The 20,428-nt window shown below is 42.0% G+C and overlaps 2 protein-coding genes across 6 annotated transcripts in view; one reads left to right on the forward strand and one right to left on the reverse strand.

The window, feature by feature from the left end:
* LOC143960808 (zinc metalloproteinase-disintegrin-like berythractivase) overlaps nt 1-10,360 on the forward strand; it is a 103,034-nt gene extending 92,674 nt beyond the window's left edge. The window contains exons 14-15 of the mRNA XM_077469725.1: nt 5,752-5,842; nt 9,946-10,360. Coding sequence (XP_077325851.1) covers nt 5,752-5,826 — 75 coding nt within the window. The 3' untranslated portion in view covers nt 5,827-5,842; nt 9,946-10,360. The remainder of the gene's footprint in view (nt 1-5,751; nt 5,843-9,945) is intronic.
* Nucleotides 1-20,428, reverse strand: part of LOC143960809 (zinc metalloproteinase-disintegrin-like VAP1) — a 295,153-nt gene that overhangs the window by 164,271 nt on the left and 110,454 nt on the right. For 2 of the 5 annotated variants that reach the window (XM_077469730.1, XM_077469727.1), the window contains 2 exons: nt 17,147-17,209; nt 16,145-16,433 (listed from right to left, as the gene is read on the reverse strand). The exons of 1 other annotated variant lie outside the window; for it this stretch is intronic. In XM_077469730.1, the coding sequence (XP_077325856.1) occupies nt 16,407-16,433; nt 17,147-17,209 (90 nt within the window). In that variant the 3' untranslated portion in view covers nt 16,145-16,406. Of the gene's footprint in view, nt 1-16,144; nt 16,434-17,146; nt 17,210-20,428 lie in introns of those variants that run through there. 2 more of the 5 variants (XM_077469729.1, XM_077469726.1) reach the window with 1 other exon arrangement.

Below are 20,428 nucleotides of genomic sequence, written 5' to 3' on the forward strand. Positions count from 1 at the left end.
GGCAAGTCGTGTCGCCTCGTGTCGCCCCCTGTGTGAACCGGACCTTAGTGCCGGTTCACACTACCGCGACTTGTCAGGCGACTTAGCCGCCTGACAAGTCGTGCTCCGTTCTGTACTACGGAACCGTTCTAATAGGAGCGACTCAAGTCGCTCCGACTTAGAAAAAGGTTCCTGTAGTATTTTCGGGGCGACTTCAGGCGACTTGCATTGACTTCTATACAGAAGTCATTTTGCAAGTCGCCGCTGAAATCGTGTGCAGGTCGCGTCTGTGAGACGCGCTGCAAGTCACGTCGCCCCTGTGTGAACGGGCACTTAATGTACACTACTGAAGTCGCTCCGACTTCAGAAAAGGTTCCTGTACTACTTCAATCCGACTTCTAGGCAACTTGTACCCATTGATTTCAATAGAAGTTGCCTCCAAGTCTGATCCCCTGTCTTAACTGAAGCAACTTTCCAGGAAGTAAAAATAGTTTTCTAGGCAAACCCCTCCCTCCCACAGAGCTGATTATTATGTGATTGGCCACTGGTAAAGTCTCCTCTCCTGGAAGCAACTTCAAGTTGCCTTGTAAGTTGCCTCAAGTCGTGCTGTGATTCATACTCAAGTCGTGTCCAAGTTGCCTCCCAAAGTCTCGCTCAAAGTCGTGTTGCCCCTGTGTGAACGGACCCTAAGGAGACACCAGACTACAGATGCATGTTTAACCTCCCTGGCGGTATGATTCAGTCTGGAATTAGGTGCTGAAAACGGTACAATTATTTTGCACGGAAATCTGGCTTTTATTTTGTAGTCCTGTAATTCTTAGGAATAACGCTCTTAAATCTGTTCAAACCAGAGTCTAGCAGACATCCCGGGTATGATAAAGTTTATAATATAATAAAGAATAATAAAAATTATTCAATAATGTAATCCAATCCTAAAACACTGAAAAATTGACACTTTTTGGTTGCTATGGACAATCTCCAAATTCCAGGCAGTAAAAAAACAGTATTTATAATATAAAAGTGCATGCAGGGCATTGCACAGACCACTAGGGACAAAGGGGGTGTGTATTTTTTAATACAGCACTGTAATCTGTAAGATTACAGTACTGTGTGTGTTTTGTGTGTTTTTACTGTTTTGAATTTGTCGCCGTTCTCCGCTCCCGTGCGCCGTAACGTCGCAGGGAATGGAGCTCGGCGGCATTCGGCACTGTGAATCGAGCGGAGGACGGCTCGATCGCACAGCGTGGCGGACATCGCTGGATCCAGGGGACAAGGTGAGTAACGCTCCCTGTGTCCTCCCCTGCATCGAGCGAAGCCATCCCGAGTCTGGCTCGGGGTTACCGCTCCTATCAGTATATTCCTACCCCAAGCCAGACTCGGGATTACCGCTAGGGGGGTTAAATTGGATCTGTTGATCTCGGAGTAAGGAACAGTTCTAATGCCGCGTACACACGACCGGACTTTTCGAGGGACTAGGTCCGACGGACTTTCGGCGGAGTTCTGACGGACTTTCCGAATTAACGGACTTGGCCACACACAATCACACCAAAGTCCGACGGATTCTAGCGTGATGACGTACGACCGGACTAGAGTAAGGAAGTTCATAGCCAGTAGCCAATAGCTGCCCTCGTGTCGGTTTTTGTCCGTCAGACTAGCATACACACGAGCGGATTTCTCGGTAGGAACTGTGTCTGGCGGAGTTCCGGCGGAAAAATTTGAAACGTGTTCCATTTCTAAAGTGTGATGGATTTTTGCAAATCAAAAGTCCGCTGCAGCCCACACACGATCGAATGGTCTGCCGTAATCGTTCCGTCGGACCTTTTATGTCAAAGTCCGGTCGTGTGTATGCGGCATTAGAGGTGTTTCTTATGGCATCTCAGCCTTTGGAATGGGAGGGGTAGGGGATGTAAAACATATTTTAAAACTGCAACTCCTGTATTGATGGGTAAGGGGTGCAATAATAATTGATCAAAAGCTGTGCTTACGATAAAGAACCTACCAATGGGAATGCAACCAGTATGTTTCAAGGTTTTGGGACACCTGCTGCTATAAGGCTCTGGGAGAAGGATACTAAAGGGTCTGGGAGTATAAATGGGTGCCTTGTTGGTGTTTAGATTCTTGACTGCATGTAAATCCATACTGATCCAGGGGCTTTAAAATGTTGAGTAAGTGATCAGTGTTAAGACCAATGACTTAGATGTTTAGGGGTGCTGTAAAACTGTGCTACATGAATAGATAATAAGCAATCACTGTGTCCTGGGTTCATATCTAACCAAGACAACCGCTTCATATATTGTGTGTTCTTCTCATATCTTTATGAACTTTCACTGCCCAGACAGCCAATTATGACAGAATTTTAGAAGCCTGCCATTGCTAACTTCTGTAAATTCTACAAATATTTCAGTAGATCTTTATATATTTTGAAATTATATCTTATTGAAGAGACCTCATCTGAATACCAGTCCTGTATTATAGAATTTGCATATGTCAGTGGTCCTCAAACTGCGGCCATTGAGCTGAATGTGGCCCTTTGCTTGCCTTGATCCGGTCCTCAGGGCACTATTCCTTCCACTGGCACTACCAAGGAGACACTATTCCTTCCACTGACACCAGGAGTGGGGAATCATTTCTCTCGCTGACACCAACAATGAGGCATTTTTCCTTACACTGACACCAATAATGGGACACTATTCCTCTCAATGACACCAGGAATGGTGCATAATATCTTCAACTGATATAAACAATTAGGCACTATTGCTCCCAGTAATACCAGTTGGGTACTATTACTCCTTCTACTGAATACAGGCACTATGTATTGTTTTTACTCCTACTGCCATTGAGGCATTTTCTACTTCCACTGGTTACTCCGGCCCTCCTAAAGTCTGAAGAACAGTAAACCGACCCTTTGTTTAGAAAGTTTGGAGAGCACTGGTATACAGGTATGTGATACTGATTTACAAATATGCACAAAACAGGACTATTCAATATAATAACATCCATCTCAGTCTTCCATACCAAACTCATCAACCATAGCTTAATAGACCTAGCTCTGTACACAGGAGCACAGTCATGCTGGAGTAGTAAAGAACCTTTCCCAAATTGTTGGCACAACATGCCTTTTAGGTGCTAAAGGACTGGTAATTCTTTTCAGCTACTCTTGCAATCTAGCCACCTCTGCTAGACAACACAGCCAGGGCAAAATGTAAGGAATCTTGTGCTGGCTTGATTTGTAAAAGCACAGGCACAGTGGTTGTTCTTGAGCTTTACTTTGCTGCACATTAGGGTTGATTTAATCAGCATGTTCACTCTGCAAAGTGAATTTTCACCTAGCGAATGATGTTAAGCTAAATACATTTTTACTGTGCAAAGAACACCCAATCATGCTAAAAGACAATGAAAAAAAAAAATGTTCACCTTGTTCACTCTACACAGCGGAATGTGAACCCTGCAAAGTGAAAGTTTGATTATCTTATTAGTCAACATGGTAAAGTTGTGTTTATTTCAGTCATCCAATCATGTGAATAAGGTCATCCTGTTTTTTTAAGTTTCACTTCAGAGGATTGTGTAGTTAAGGTGAACACAACTTCATTGTATTTATTAATCTAAAGGAACTTCAACTTTGCAAAGGGAATTTTCACTTTGTGAGTAAACAGCGTTTATACTTTTAAGGTCCATTAAATTATTGACCTGGAGGAAACATATAGGAGAGAAGCATAAATAAATCTTTAAAACGAAAATTTCCAGCAGGTAGGGTCTTTGGTAGAAGAGAATTTAAAAATAATTTCTGCAAAAATCCTCTTTTACTCACCTGCTAGCAATTCTTTTTTATCTGTACACTGGCTGTGGCTCGTGAAATACAATGTACAGTTCTGACCCATTGGATCAGAATGCTGATATAATGTATCTCTATTATACATATATGGGGCTTACATTACTCAGAGGAAAATATCTTGGCACCGGTGGAGACAGAATGGATGCGGGGAGGTTAGACCTCAGATCGCTGGAAGAGGGCATGTGTAATAATGTGCAAATATGTTGTACTGCTTACACATTATGGCAAATACCGGCCAACATCATCACAATTTAATTCTGCTTTCAGACTTCACTGACTGAATGCTTTCTCTTGGTCAGTGGTTTACTATGTAATGAAGCCAGGAGAAGTATGACAATCCTGAAGCTTGCTCTTTAAACATCCTCAGCCTTCATATTCTACATAACATAGTTTTTTAAGTACAACAGCCTGGCATTGGACTTGCTCCAGCCTGTGATTGGACAATTAAGGTGAAATGCATTGATCACATCATCATATTCATGTAACCTTCAATGGCGCCTGGTGCTGTCCTTCCCTTCCTAGTTTTATTGCTCCTGTGAGGTTACAGGAGGCTACAATAGAGACACATTTTTTTTAAACTATGTTTGTTCTATGTGTAAGGGGGGGCCAGGACTCATTCTCATATGGGTCCTACATGCAGCCAGGAGCCAGCCCCTCGGTGTGGGTTGCAGGGTGTCACAGGTTATTCAGCCCAAAACAACACAGTTTCAAGTATGGATGGTGACCTAGGGCCTAAACACCCAATTCTCTTAGCCCTTGTAATGTTAACTACCTCTTCTCTAGGAGTACCCACATGTGTGGGCCACACGTCAGCTTCCAGGGCCCAGACAGCCAGGCTTGCACCAGTAAGCACACTTCATATTCCATTCCCCAGTTATTGGCTGACATAAATAACTTAATCCCAATAAATATCAAACAATGGCTTCCAGATGCAGTCAAACTTCTTTACTCATATAACTCAGTGAATAATCATAACAGTCCAAATACTGGCAAAATCATATTCCACATAGTGGCTGGAGATTCAAAATACTTAGGAGATGCATAGCACCGGACCGGATTGATTGTGGCTTATGCTGGCTTAATGCAATCCTCTCATGTTCTCCGGACACCATTCTGACCATTACTTCTCGGAGGGGAGGACAAAGGGAAACACCAACCTCTGTTTCTCTGCAGGATACTGTCCCAGCCTCTCCCATTTGTAGTTCTTCCTCTTGATAAATATTATAGATGGTGGAGATAGTAGAGAGGATATTCAATCAGACCCTTCCCCAAAGGGCGAGCACATATACCACTGGCAGAAACCTCCATCTCTCTCTGGTTTCCGACCAAGTATGACCCTGAGCCCAAGCTTTACTAACCTTTTATAGGGCCACCCAAATGAAACTCCACCATGAGTAGGAGTAACCTGTAAGGGAACCTCTACCTGACTCCAGCTGCCTACATATCTAAAATACATGATTTTATAATAAAGGTATTACATCCACTTTTTGTGTGCACTGAATAATTTTACAAACCCAGATATCACCAGTGACATCACTGTGCTGTATATAGCCTGTGCAGAGCGCAAAGCTGTGGGAGGGGTCTAGTAGCTCCACCCACTACAGGCTGCCTGCAGAAAACTACAGGAGGGGGCGGAGACAAGACCAGTCACCCTGCACATATAGAGAGAACAGCAATAACCAGTCTTACCAGAAGCTCCAAAGTTTAACATTGGATTACTGCACAGGATTGGAAGAAATACACAAAGCTCACCAAGATTAAAGTAAGAAAAAAATGACTCCTGCATTTAGACAATTTGCTTAACCAGGAGTTCAGCTATAAAAAGCAAATTATTATGCATTTCATTACACTCTGTACTTGTTCTGTCATTAGATAGTAATATTCTTGTCTATAGTTGACCTTTTTAAAAACGATTTTTCATTTTTTAATTTTATTTTTAGACGTGTAACCAGGCGGGGCAGTGTTATTGTCAAGAAGAGCAACCAAATCCCAAATGTGCCATCTCTGGTGTCTAGAAAAATGTGATGCCCAGTAAGTACAAAACTGACTGTGCCTGATACTAGAATCACATTACATTACATTAAGGCAGCCCATACATGAATCATTTTTTTTCTAGTTGAAAGCAACAAATGACTTGATTCCCCATACAAACATTCAATGTGGATGGGGAATCACTCCCACCGAGGTATTGTATTCTGGAAGCAAGGAGACTTCTCCACCGTCAGAATACTCCATGTGGAAATTTTCTCCGGAAGGTTTACCCTCCTTTATGAACAGGCGATACGGCACTGCGTTACTCTGACAATTGCAATGCTGTACCCAAATAAAATGTATGTTCTTTTTTCCCACAAATAGAGCTTTCTTTTGATGGTATTTGATCACCTCTATGGTTTTTATCTTTAGCTCTCTAAACAAAAAAGAACACAATTTCTTTTACTTTATGCTATAAAACACATCCAATAAAAAATGTAAACAAAGTAATTTCTTCATCAAGTTAGCCCAATATGTATTCTGCTACATATTTTTGGTAAAAAAAAATCCCAATAAGCGTATATTGGTATGTGCAAAAGTTATACTGTCTACAAACTATGGGATAGATTTATGGATTTTTTTTTTACTGGTAATGGCGCTAATCAGTGATTTATAGCAGGACTGAGATTGCGGTGAACAAATCAGACACTAAGTGACAATGTTGACACTTTTTTGGAGACCAGTGACACTAATACAGTGAATAGTACTAAAAATATGCACTGTCACTGTACTAATGACACAATGGCTGGGAAGAGGTTAACATCAGGGGCGATCAAAGGGTTAAATGTGTGCCTAACATGTGCTTACTCACTGTGTGGGATGTGCTTGCACTATGGGAAGGCAGAGATCTGTGTTCCTGCAGAAACACAGGATCACTACCTTCCCTACCGACAATATGCCAGTCTGCCTTGTTTACATAGGCAGACCGCCATTCTGCTTCTGTCCCAAACGATTGGCGGGTCCCGGTGGACATTGAGTCCACCGGATCCACTGATTGGCTCCCGCTGTGTCCAATCGCATGCTCGCCCCAGACCCCAAAGTGCAGGATTGCGTACAGGTATGTGATTCTGCACAGGAGAGCCCCTTTGCCACCGTATACATACAGTATATGGTCGGCAAGGGGTTAAGGCTAAGATCACCCTTGCATACCTCCCAACTTTGTGAGAAGGGAATGAGGGACACCTATCGGCAAAAGTATGTAGTCATAGGACACACCCCTTCCCACGCCCCCTTAAAGGAGAATTGTACAAAAAACAAGATTGGTTACACTCATTAGTGCTTTTTTTTTAACACTACAATTCCTTTATATTGGCTTTCGAATTTACAAATGCAGCAATTTAGAAATCAGATGAAAGGTTTAGTGCTGGAAAAACACTTTTTGAAAGATAAAAAGTGCATTTTATATACATCTATATAGATCGGACCAAAAGGAGGGACAAATGAGGAGGAATGAGGGACAGAGGGACATTGCTCCAAATCAGGGACAGTCTCTCGAAATGAGGGACAGTTGGGAGCTATGCACTTGTGTGACCTGCGTTCTGTGTCAATTCAATGTGCTGCCCTACCCACAGAAATGCAGGGAAAAAATACCCTTTTTTTAAATTGCAGTGCACCAAGCCATACTTGGTTAGAATTAATGACACCCCCATGTGTCTGCTAAAGAGCGGCATGTTTGCCTGCTGGTCAGGAACGTGTGCGATTTTGTACATGCTTCCAACCTGCAATAATATGAACCTAGCCTAAACTGTGTGATTGGCATTTGTAATAATTGCAGCTTTATATAACTAGACAATCTTACATCATTGAATGGTGATTCAAATTAAATTTCATGCTGCTTATGTTTTGCTCTCCTCACTATTAGCTAGTGAAATAGAAAAAGAAAAATCACTTTCTTTACACACTACATTATAAATACCAACCACCAACCAAAAAAAAGGATATATGAACAAATATCTAGGAATGGAAAAGCTGCTATCACCAGAAAGCTCTCAGAATATAACCACTCCAGCCTTGGAAAATTTGGCTGCTCAATGACCAGGCTTTAATTGTCAATTGCGCGGCCATGCAACACTGTACCAAAACAAAATTGATGTTCTTTCTTTCCCACAAATAGAGGTTTCTTTTGGTGGTATTTGATCACCTCTGCGGTTTTTATTTTTTGCGCTATAAACAAAAGAGCGACAATTTTGAAAAAAATAACACAATGGGGGTTAGGGAAAGGCAAATCCACTTTGCACTGAAAGTACACTTGGAAGTGCAGTAGTTAAATCTAAGAGATAGATCAGAAATTAGTGGAAGCTCTGCTGATTTTATCATCCAATCATGTGCAAGCTAAAATGCTGTTTTTTATTTTCCTTGCATGTCCCCCTCGGATCTACAGCGACTTTACTTCCAAGTGCACTTGCAGTGCAAAGTGGATCTTCCTTTAGTAAATAACCCCCAATATCTTTTACTTTTTTGCTATAATAAATATCCCACAATTTTTTCCTCAGTTTAGGCCGATATGTATTCTTTTACATATTTATGGTAAAAAAAAAAAAAAAATCGCAATGAGCGTAGATTGATTGGTTTGCACAAAAGTTATAGCGTCTATAAAATAGGGGATAGATTTATGACATTTTTATTATTATTATTATTATTATTTTTTTTTGTAGTAATGGTGATGATCTGCGATTTGTGTCAGGACTGCGATATTGCAGCGGACAAATTGGACATTTTTGACCATTTTTGGGACCATTGACAATTATACAGCGATCAGTGCTATAAAAATGTACTGATTACTGTATAAATGTCACTGGCAGGGAAGGGGTTAACACTAGCGGCGGTCAAGGGGTTAACTGTGTTACCTAGGTGTGTTCTAACTGTAGGGGGGATGTCAAGGAGGAGAGAGAGATCGGTGTTCATACATAGTATGAACACACAATCTCTCTCTACTCCCTTGAAAGAACCGGGATGTCTGTGTTTACACACACAGATCCCGGTTCTCACTCTGTCACGAGCGATCGCAGGTGCCTGGCGGTCATCGCGCCCGGCTGGGCACTCGCATTGGCTCCCGGGCACACGTTGCGGGCACATGCGCTCGCCCCTAGTGGCCAAACAAGCAAAGCAACGCAAGGTAATATCGTTTCGCCCAGCTGTGCCTCTCTGCCGCAGTAAAACTGCGGTGGCTGGTCGGCAAGCAGTTAAATGGTGACTGTGCTGTCATCCTTTAGCAATACCCAACAATATACAGAATTGATTTCCTAAAACCTGGAGAGTGCAAAATCTGGTGCAGCTCTGCATAGAAACCAATCAGCTTCCAGTTTTTTTTTTTCAGCGCTCAAATGGAACAGTGTGAAGTTAGAAGCTGATTGGCGTCCATGCACAGCTACAACAAATATCCAATTTGTAACATTTCCCTAAAAAACTGCATACTTAATGTGATTGTAGCCGTATTAGTGCAATTGTGACAGAGAAAATTGTGTACTGTCCGTGATACTTTTTTTATTTGCACTAACATACAATTTTTCAGGACAAGCTTTCGGGGTATGTCCCCTTCTTCAAGGTCCAGTACTGCTTGGACCTGGAAGAAGGGGACATACCCCGAAAGCTTGTCCTGAAAAATTGTATGTTATTGCAAATAAAAAAAGCTTGTCCTAAAAAACTGAAAAACAATGTGCAAATATTACAAATGCCATGCAAAAACTAAAAGCATCACTTAAAAAAAATAATAATCACACATCACAGCACCCTGCCTCTGTATTCGCCTCAAGGGCCCTCAGCCCTGATGCAAGTAGTGGGCTGCCTCTTGGGAGGAGTCTGGAAGAGTGGTCATTCCTAAGCAGGCTGTATTTGCATCCAGACCACCCTTAGATAGTGCCCATATGTAAAGCCGATCCTCCATGGTTGAAATATGATATATGAAAGCGGTGGGCCAGGGACAGTAATACCGGGCCCCAGAAATCAGGGAAGCCTTTTTCTAACTTGTTGCAACTTCGAAAGCACAATGTGAGAAGCTCACAGTGTGCAGTGAAACTGTCCAAGACTGACGGCAAGACTGAAGTTCAGCTTTAATATTATTCTTCAACCATTATAATTATCTCTATACATTTTCTCATTTTTAGATGAACTGGTGACAATCCATGGAGCTTTACAGATGTGCTGGAAACTGGAAAAAAAATAATGAAAATCCCGTGAAACAAACACTGAATATTTTTCCTTTTCCTTTGAATCCCCCACTTCTCTCTACACTAGCTTCTTTTATGTCTTTTCTATCTCCTGATGACTATTATAGTATACTATTATACTATAAGCAGTCTTTTCTTTGTACATCAGCGGTAAACACCGAATACTGTTAAATTGTACTGCATAGAAATAATCAGTTGGCACCTACAGACTGTGAATGTATTAGAGGTATGAGCAATTCACTTCCTCTATATGTAGCTGATTGTTACTATTTGCCTGTACTATTCCTTCAATCATCAGCTGTATTCTACCGTATATTGTGCATTACTATACTTATTACATTCAATAAAAATGATTGCAACTCAAAACAAACACTGATTATTTCCTCACTGCAGTCTGATTGGGTTATGCTTGAACAACAACTGGCATCTCTGAACAATGTTTACAAGTCTTAATATATACTTTAACCTCCCTGGCGGTTTGATTCAGTCTGGTTTTAGGTGCTGAAAGCGGTACAATTATTTTGCATGGAAATTTGGCGTCTTATATTGTAGTCCTGTAATTTTTAGGAATAACTCTCTTAAATCTGTTCAAACCAGAGTCTAGCAGACATCCCGGGTATGATAAAGTTTATAATATAATAAACAATAATAAAAATGATTCAATAATGTAATCAAATCCTAAAACACTGAAAAAGGGACAGTTTTTGGTTGCTATGGACAATCTCCAAATTCCAGGGAGAAAAAAACTGTATTTATAATATAAAAGTGCATGCAGGGCATTGCACAGACCACTAGGGACAAAGGGGGTGTGTCATTTTGTAATACAGCACTGTAATGCTGTGTGTGTTTTGTGTACTTTTACTTTTTTGAATTTGCCGCCGTTCTCCGCTCCTGTGCGCCGTAACGTCGCAGGGAATGTAGCTCGGTGGCATTCGGCAGTGTGAATCGAGCGGAGGACGGCTCGCTCACACAGCACGGAGGACATCGCTGGATCCAAGGGACAAGGTAAGTAAGTCTCACTGTGTCCTCCCCTGCATCCAGTGAAGCGATCCCGAGTCTGGCTCGGGGTTACCGCTCCTATCAGTAAATTCCTAACCCGAGCCAGACTCGGGATTACCGCTAGTGGGGGTTAAGGATCTGCTACTGATGGCTTGGTACCAGTAACCACAGCATACCTTGAGAGATCTAGTGGGGGCAATGCCTCGAAGGGTTATGGTGGGTGGTCATAATATTATGGCTGATCAGTGTATATAATCAGGTTAAGTAGCAAACAGCAAATGAACAGATCTTACCTCACTGACAACTGAATTTTACCATATCAGTTAGAGGGCTGCATGCTATGGTCTACTACTAGGAAGCAGAAACATTGAGGCAGATTTACAAAAGGAGGTAGGAATTTTCACACAATACATTTTGTTCTAAAACAATTATTGTGTATCTATTACAGTTGATGTGTTTATCATTTCTTGATGCAGGCATCTAGTTGCAATCCAGTGTAACTACAGCTTATTATTTTATGTTTGTAAATGGTTGTCCAGATTCCCAGTATGTTGGGGACTAGTTTAGTTTACTCCTTAGACTGCTCCCTTCTTCTCCATGTTGCCTCAGTTAGCTACCAGCCTTCCAAGTGGGCACAAAGCTTAGACGATTATTGCCGCTTTACACATCATCATCTCTTGTACTACATAGTAAAACTAAGTTGGATGAAACCACCATGTCTTATTGAAAAGTTTAGCTGTCTCTAGTGGGTGCTTATTTAGGAGGTAACCATACTGGCCCAATGGACCATGGTCTAAAGGAGGTATGGCAATGCCTAAAGCAATGCTTGAAACTAGGGATGCACCAATACCATTTTTTTTTTTTAAGACCGAGTTTGGGTACTAATACTTTTTCTAATACTAATTACCGATCCCTATTTTTATTCTCATGTGACAGTTTTTTTTTTTTTAGACCATTTCTTCATAATTATGAGGAACTGTAACTCAAAAAGACATTATGAAACAAATCAAAAAACATTTTCATTTGCTTGTCACAAGGTTGAGAAAGCTAAAATTTTACAGAACACGTGTATAAATAAACAAATTAAATTTTATAATTAAAAATGAAATATATGTTATATTAAAATAGTATTAGATTACTGATTGATGTTTTATAATAAATTAATTATATCACAATACACACACTCAGAAAAATGAAATCATATATTTAATATTGAATAATAAATCAATTCTATTTATTTTTTATTTTTTTAATGATTGGTCCAGAAGTAGATGATGCTTAAGCAATTCTTAATAATTTTATTTATAAGTTTTTATAATATTTACTCTGCCTTTGCCCTGGTGATTTAGTGTAGCCCAGCAGTGTATGAATTTTATATTTTTATTTACAAATTTAATATTAAATCTTTTTTTTTTTATGTATTTACTTCACTACACTTATTTGCTGTTTCTCTGCTCTGGTGGTTTAGTGGTAGGCCAGAAAACGAAATCATTGCTCTTGGATACATTTCTTTTTTTATGTCACGGATGTCACGTCTCACACTGCTGCATTCTTGTTTGACGTCCTCCTGTGTCTTTCTCTATAATGGCGGCGGTTACAGTCTACGGACTTGAAGGTATCGGTTTTAGTACCGGAGCATTTTCCTGAGCTCAGGTACTTATGCAAATGCTTAGTATTGGCCCCAATATCAGTACAACACTACTTGATACAGTAAACATTTTGTAAAAGTTAATTTCCAAAATTCATTCATGTAAAAAGCTAATTCCTCTTTACTTAAATCATCTATACACGACTGAATAAATGATAATAAAACAAATTTGTATTGTGAACATTCTCAAATCCTTTAGCAAATCAGTATAATTTTCTGACTGTTACCTGTTTCCTGACAGTAAAAGCAGTCCATTGACATAACTGACTATCATCTACATCTAGAAAAAGGGTTCTAGGGACAAATGAAATATACCGACCCTTCTGGAAAATGCAGAAGTTCCCACAATGCCAGTCCAGGCCTAGTTTACAACCTGTATTCTGTTCCTTTGGTAATTTCCAAGTCACTGATTTTAAACAAATATGCTGTAGCTGTATAGTCAGAGCCTCTGATTTGCATTCGTGTTTCAGAACGGTTCCTTACAAATTCTGAACCATTGGATCAGTGAAACAGCCAGGCAACTAGATGGTAAATAAGTTGAACCGGTGTCACTTTCAAAACCAAAAATGTGCAAGGGAAATAAAAAGAAATGTTGCTTGCACTTGATTGGTTAACTGAAGTGTGCACTGAATAGTCTCTAGTCCCTAATAAATCAACCCCAGTGCATAATTATTGTTTACCCTGCCAAAATCCAAGGTGTTAAATTTGGTTACACTTTTGGATTAACACAGGGGTAGGCAACCCCCGGCACTGTTGTCGCAAGTGGCACATGAAGCCTCTTTTGCACTCGACTCCCTCCCCATTAGACGAGTAGCGCAGGGAAGTGTCAGTGAGACACTAATGCATTCCAATTTCAGAATTCCCCACACTGCACCTGTACTGAGGGGGAGGCACTGTGCCCCACATTGTAAAAGATGGGAAACATTGTTTGGTTCTCTAACTTTGCTGTAGCTGCGATCCTCAGCTTTTGTGATGGGGAAGAGATTGAGTGCAGTTCTGCTAGGAGGGAGGACAACTATCATTGGCCACTGCTAAAGCCAATCACAGTCCTGCTAGCCCTGCCCAACATCTGGAGGAAGACGACTTGGTTGGTTGCCACTACAAATCTCAGAAAGAAGGGATTTCACTGTAATTGAGAAAACCACAATCAGGGGACAGTTTACTACTACTACTACTACTAGTACTGTTGAGCTTCTGGGAATTTTGTTGAAATTATTCTTGAACCTTTGTGTCACTGACTACTGAACCCTGGCACTCTGTGTCCCTTTAAGCCATAGCCAATATTCAATGAAAATCACATCCAACCACTTTTTCTCAGCTGCGGGGGCCCAACTTATGATCCTGCACACAGGCCCACTGCTTTCAGAAAATGCCCCTGATCTGAGCTCATCATTGCACATCCGTTCCAGATGCTTGTATGTGACATCACATACATCACATACAAGCACATGGGCTGGATGCGAGTGGTGGATCAGCAGGATGAGTGTGCCAGGACAGGTAGATGTGCCTCATCTCTGCTTCCTTTCACCACTCTGCATATCACACATATCATAGATCAGAAGAGGGTACATCGGTGGGGAAAATGAACAGGAGAGGTTTAGAGGTTGGACATAAGAGCAGGAGGTACAACGGTGGGGCATATGTGCTGGGAGGTACAGTGGTGGAAGAGATGAGAAGGGGGTTCAGCAGTGGGACAGAAGAGCAAGGGGGTACAGTGTTGGGGCAGATGAGCAGGGGGGTTTAGTGTTGGGGCAGATGAGAAGGGGGTTCAGTAGTGGGACAGAAAAGCAGGGAGGTAGAGCAATGGGGCAGATGTGAAAGGAGGTGTATTGGTGGGACAGAAGAAGAGCAGGGGGTATAGAGGTGAGACAGATGTGCAGGAGGTACATTGGTGGGGCAGATGAGAAAGTGAGTTGCAGTGGTGGGGCACATTATCAGATGGATTCAGTGTTAGGACAGCTAAGAAGGTGATTCAGTAGACAGAAGAGCATGGGGATACGGCAGTAGAGCAGATGTGCATATGAGAAAAGGGGGCCACTGATGGGGCAGATGAGCAGGGGGTTACAGTGGTGGGACAGGAGAGCAAGGGGGTACAGTGGTGGGGCAGATTTGCAGGAGGTATGGTGGTGGGAGGGATGAGATCGGGATTTAGTGGTAGAACAGAAAAACAGGGGGGTACAGTGATGGGGCAGATGAGTAGAGGGTTACAGCGGTGGAGCAGAGGAGCAGGGGCTACAGAGGTGGGACAGATGTGCAGAGGAGAAAGTAGGTACATTGGTGGAACACAAGTAGGGGGTACAGTAGTGGGACAGATGTGCAGGAGTTACAGTGGTGGGGCAGATGAGAAAGGGGTTTACAGTGGTGGGGCAGATGAGCAGATTCGGTGTCAGTACAGATGAGAAGTGGTGAATAGTAGTGAGACAGAAGGGCATGGGGGTACGGCAGTGGAGCAGATGTGCAGGGAGGTATAGTGGTGGGGCAGATGAGAAAGGGGGAACATTGGTAGGGTAGATGAGCAGGGGGTTACAGTGGTGGGACAGAAGAGCAGGGTGGTACAGAGGTGGGGCAGATTTACAGGGGGTTACAGTGGTGAGGCAGCTGTGTAGGGGGTTACAGTAATAGGGCAGATGAGAACGGGGGTACATTGGTGGCGCAGAAGTACATGGGGTTACAGTGATGGGGCAAATGAGCAGGGGGTTACAGTGGTGGGGCAGATGAGCAGGGAGTTACAGTGGTGGGACAGATGAGCAGGGTGGTACAGTGGTGGGGTAGATGGGTAGAGGGTACAGTGGTGGGGCAGATGAGCAGTGGGGTACAGTGGTGGGGCAGATGTGCAGGGTAGTACAGTGTTGGGTCAGATGTGCAGGGTAGTACAGTGGTGGGGCAGATGGGCAGGGGGGGTACAGTGGTGGGGTAGATGGGTAGGGGGTACAGTGGTGGGGGGGGACGAGCAGTGGGGTACAGTGGTGGGGCAGATGTGCAGGGTGTTACAGTAGTGGGGCAGATGTGCAGGGTAGTACAGTGGTGGGGCAGATGGGCAGGGGGATACAGTATTGGGGTAGATGGGTAGGGGGTATAGTGGTGGGGGCGGATGAGCAGTGGGGTACAGTGGTGGGGCAGATGTGCAGGGTGTTACAGTAGTGGGGCAGATGTGCAGGGTGTTACAGTAGTGGGGCAGATGGGTAGGGGGTACAGTGGTGGGGCAGATGAGCAGGGGGTATAGTGGTGAAACAGATGTGCAGGGGGAACGGTGATCTGAGGTGTGGAGTTGCAGAAATTGGAGCTGATCTGAGGCCTGACAGTGCAGGATGTTAATTTCTCACTACTAAAGTCGTTTACAGCATTTGCTTTATAAAAAAATATTTTTCTGATTGAGAGTGTGAAGTTGACATTTTTTTGTTATAAAATCGTCACTCTCAATTTATTTGAAAACATTTCAAAAGGTTGCCTACCACTGATCATTAACATGTAATAAAAAAGACCCATGCGTTGTTCTGTAGAAATATATAATTCACTTATAATAAAAATTTAAACATTTTAAGAATAACAATTTCTATAAATATAAAATAAAATAAAATGAACTGTAATTGTGGAGAAGAGAAGAAAAGCACACTATGCCACTACAATCTTGGTGATTTCCAGAAGTTTAAAAATAAAGAGATATGATACGTATTGATGCAGAATAGAGATGTGTCTTTACAGTTTTTAGGGTGTTTTTATTACATATTTTATCCTCTGCTGTACATCATTCTTATCGTCTGTAATTTGGCTTCATTGCCTGGAAAAAAAGAGAATTGGTACTATTATATAAGAAAGCCATTGAGGGTTGCAGTGTAAATAGTTTTATGCAGATTACTGTTTAGCAATATATATAATGTTATGAGTAGACGTGATCCATAAAGTCAGTCATTTTCTGATCCTCCTGAATATCTGCCTATGGATCTGCCCTGACTGCAAAGATGTTAAAATTTCTGTACTGTGACACTTTCACATCTTCTACATATGCCACTGAACTTAAATGGTTACTCAGCACAGTTATGACTGAGCAAAATACGCTATTATACCAAAAGTATTGGGACACCTGCCTCTACACCCACATGAACTTTAACGGCATCCCAGTCTTAGTCCGTAGTGTTCAATATTGAGTTGGCCCACCCTTTGCAGCTATAACAGTCTAAACTCTGCTGGGAAGGCTGTCCACAAGGTTTAGGAGCAAGTCTATGGGAATGTTTGACCATTCTTCCAGAAGCGCATTTGTGAGGTCAGGTACTGATGTTAGAAGGGAAGGCCTGGCTTGCTGTCTCCGCTCTAATTCATCCCAAAGGTGTTCTATCAGGTTGAGGTCAGAGCTCAAAGACCTGGGTGAGCGGGTTTGGGTTCGAGGAACTTGACTGGCTCATCCATGTCTTTGAAAAGTTGTGATTAAAGCAATCCTGATTTCCAAGATAGTACCAGACAGGCCTGGAGTATGGTAATAGAGTAGTAGCATACCTGTGGTGGAACTGATGGGTATGTTGGCCTGGCTGGAACCACATTGGTTGGCTTCTGATATGCCTAAAATGAAACAAAAATAGAACATTATGAATTAGATGGAACTTAAACCTACTGTATATTTGAAACATTTTTATAGTTACTTTCAAGTTTATGACACATCTTGGACTCCAATCAACCCCCGTGAAAGAGTCCTTGTTGAACAGCATTTTTTTATGCAGTGGTATTTTTGTACATATTCTTAGGCAGGCCATAGGTGATGCATTTTTTTGCAATCAAGCAGCAGTTTGAAGGAAAAAAAATATATTGATTCCCCTGTTGATGGTGGAATCCCTCCCGCAGAGCTATTGCATATTGACAGCGGGGGGAGTTCCCCACTGTCAAAATACAAAGATAATTGTTTCTGGCTATAGCTGGTAGCACTGATAAAACAAAAAAAACCTGGCAGACTGGTTTTTACAGATGTTTTTTGAGCGATTGGCTTCTGCACTACCAGCCCGCCCATAGATGGATCAAAATTTGTCTGGTCATTGCTGACCTGGCCAGATTTCGATCCATTCATAACTGGCTTTAGTTAGTGGATTACCCTTCTAAATACTGTTTGGAGGGAAGACAGATCCCAGAACCCTCTAGCAAGCTGGAACCCTGGGTTAGGAAACAAAATGAAAAACCTACAATTTTCACCAAATATTATCCTTGCTTTCAAAGTTTTAATGTTTTTATAAAGACAGAAGGACCTCCAGGTTAAGAAAATAAAATCCTGAAAAAGTGGCCACTATCACTTTGCAAGTACTGGTACTTCTAATCCAGAGCAGCATGTGTTTTGCCATTCTTTGCATCTATAGTGGCTGGAGGATTCTGATAAAGATTAGTGAGACTTGTTTTACAAACACATGAAACAAAAAATTGGGAGATATGGGACTTTATGGGTGCACTGAAGTATGAATGCATAGACAGTAATTATAAAAATGTATAATGTTTTATTTAAACAGTATCATAAAACCAATGTATACAATGCAACCATTGTGTGTGAGAACACTTTATTGGTAATATTGTTGCACTGTATCCACATTCGAAATTCTACATGTTTTGGCCGTTTGGCTAATCTTCAGGTAAAAAACGTGCAGTTTCATCTACTAAAAGTGTGAACATACGCATCAATCAAAAAGAACAAAAATAAAAATTAGCAATATGTATATATAAAAGAATCGTATACAAGCTATAAAATATACACATATTGTAATATCAATATTAGTTTGGCCCATCCTTTGCAGCTATAACAGCTTCAACTCTTCTGGGAAGGCTGCCCACCAGGTTTAGGAGTGTCTCTATGGGAATGTTTAACCATTCTTCCAGAAGAGCATTTGTGAGGTCAGGCACTGATGTTGGATGAGAAAACCTGGTTTGCGGTCTCCACTCTAATTCACCCTAAAGGTGTTCTATCAAATTGAGGTCAGGACTCTGTGAAGGGCAGTCAAGTTCCTCCACCCCAGACTCACTCATCCATGTCTTTATGGACCTTGATTTGTGCGCTGGTGCACAGTCATGTTGGAACAGGAAGGGGCCATCCCCAAACTGTTCCCACAAAGTTGGGAGCATCAAATTGTCTAAAATGTGCTTGGTATGCTGATGACCTTAAGAGTTCCCTTCACTGAAACTAAGGGACTAAGCCCAACCCCTGAAAGACAACCCCACACCATAATCCCCCCTCCACCAAATGATTTGGACCAGTGCAAGGTACAAGAATGGTCAAACATTCCCATAGATGTGGTAGATTAGGTAAAATGCATATTTTACTATGTATATAAAATGTCTATTTTTCTGTCTGCTTGTGTACATGTTAAAAACCTGGCTGCTCTCAATTTCTCTCACTGCGCGTATCATGTTTCAGTACAACAGCAGACTTTTATTATTAACCCTTTGCATCCCTGGCTTAGCTTGCATACCAGTCAGCTTACTTCTTTTCACAGCTACAAAGTGTTTCTTTAATTCCTTACTTAAAATGGCCGCCAGCAGCACCCCCTCCCATTGAATGAAAGAATGCATAACTAAGATGGCGCCTACAGAGAGGCTGCACCCAAGATGATGACATCCAAGGGGTTGGAAGAAGCTCACCTTATATGGACATGACCAATCAAGCTACTAGTTACTACATGACGCTATGCTAGTGCTGTACTCCCTCGCTCACTTATAAAACTCAGTTATAAAAACCCTGTGTAAGCAGGAAAAATAAAGAATTATCACGTATCTGAACACAGGCTCAGTGTGGTATTTCACCTCATGCATGCACCTGATTAGCCCTTATTAGGAACGGGGACAGATACCCACCAGGTGATTGGTCTTATCAATTTCATAGACACACTCCTAAATATTGTGGACAGCCTTCCCAGAAGAGTTGAAACTGTTACAGCTTCAAAGGGTGGGCCAACTCAATTTTGAACCCTACGGACTAAGACTGGAAGGCCATTAAAGTTAATGTGCGTGTAAAGGCAGGTGTCCTAATACTTTTGGTAATATAGAGTATACCTGAGATTCATCTGTAATTAAAGAACTCACTCAGAACTGCTTTGTGTCTGTGCTCTAAAGTAATTGTAAAGGCACAAGGTTTCTATGCATTCTGTGCATGAAGGAAAAAAAAACGTATGCGTGCAGCGATGTCCACGAGAACCTTGGCTGTCTGGGGACTGGCACTTCTGATTGACTTTTGGCATCACAGCCATTGAGCCAATCAGGAGATGGAGGGGGCGGGGCCTAAACCATGGCTTTGTGTGTGAATGGACACACAGAGTCGGAGATCGGGAGTGCGCCTGCTTGGGTGCCCCCAAGCTACTTGTTGTGAGGGCACCCAGCAGGAGGGAAAGGCCAGGAGTGCTGGAGTGAGACCGGAGAAGAGGAGGATCAGGACTGCTCTGTGAAAAACTGCTATGCAGAGCAGGTATGTTTAACAGGTTTGTTATTTTAGAAAACAAAAAAAATACTTTAATATTGCTTTAAGTGAATTGGTTAGCCATTTTATACTTTTAAAAACCAATCAGGCACTATAGTCATCTGGATGACTTCTCTGCATGGCTACCCTACTTTCTCTCATCTGAAGTGCCTGCTATCATCCTAGGTGACTTTAACATTCCAATCAATGTTAATACTGCTACCACTTCTAAACTATTCAACCTAACCTCCTCTTTTAACCTAATACAATGGACACAAACCAACACTCACTCCAACGGCAACACTCTCGACCTCGTATTCTCCCATCACTGAACTTGTAATCTCTTTAACACACCC

The sequence above is a fragment of the Lithobates pipiens genome, unplaced genomic scaffold (assembly GCF_037356315.1).
Source record: "Lithobates pipiens isolate NorthernLeopardFrog02 unplaced genomic scaffold, aLitPip1_a1.2 Scaffold_8, whole genome shotgun sequence".
Lineage (NCBI taxonomy): Eukaryota > Metazoa > Chordata > Amphibia > Anura > Ranidae > Lithobates > Lithobates pipiens.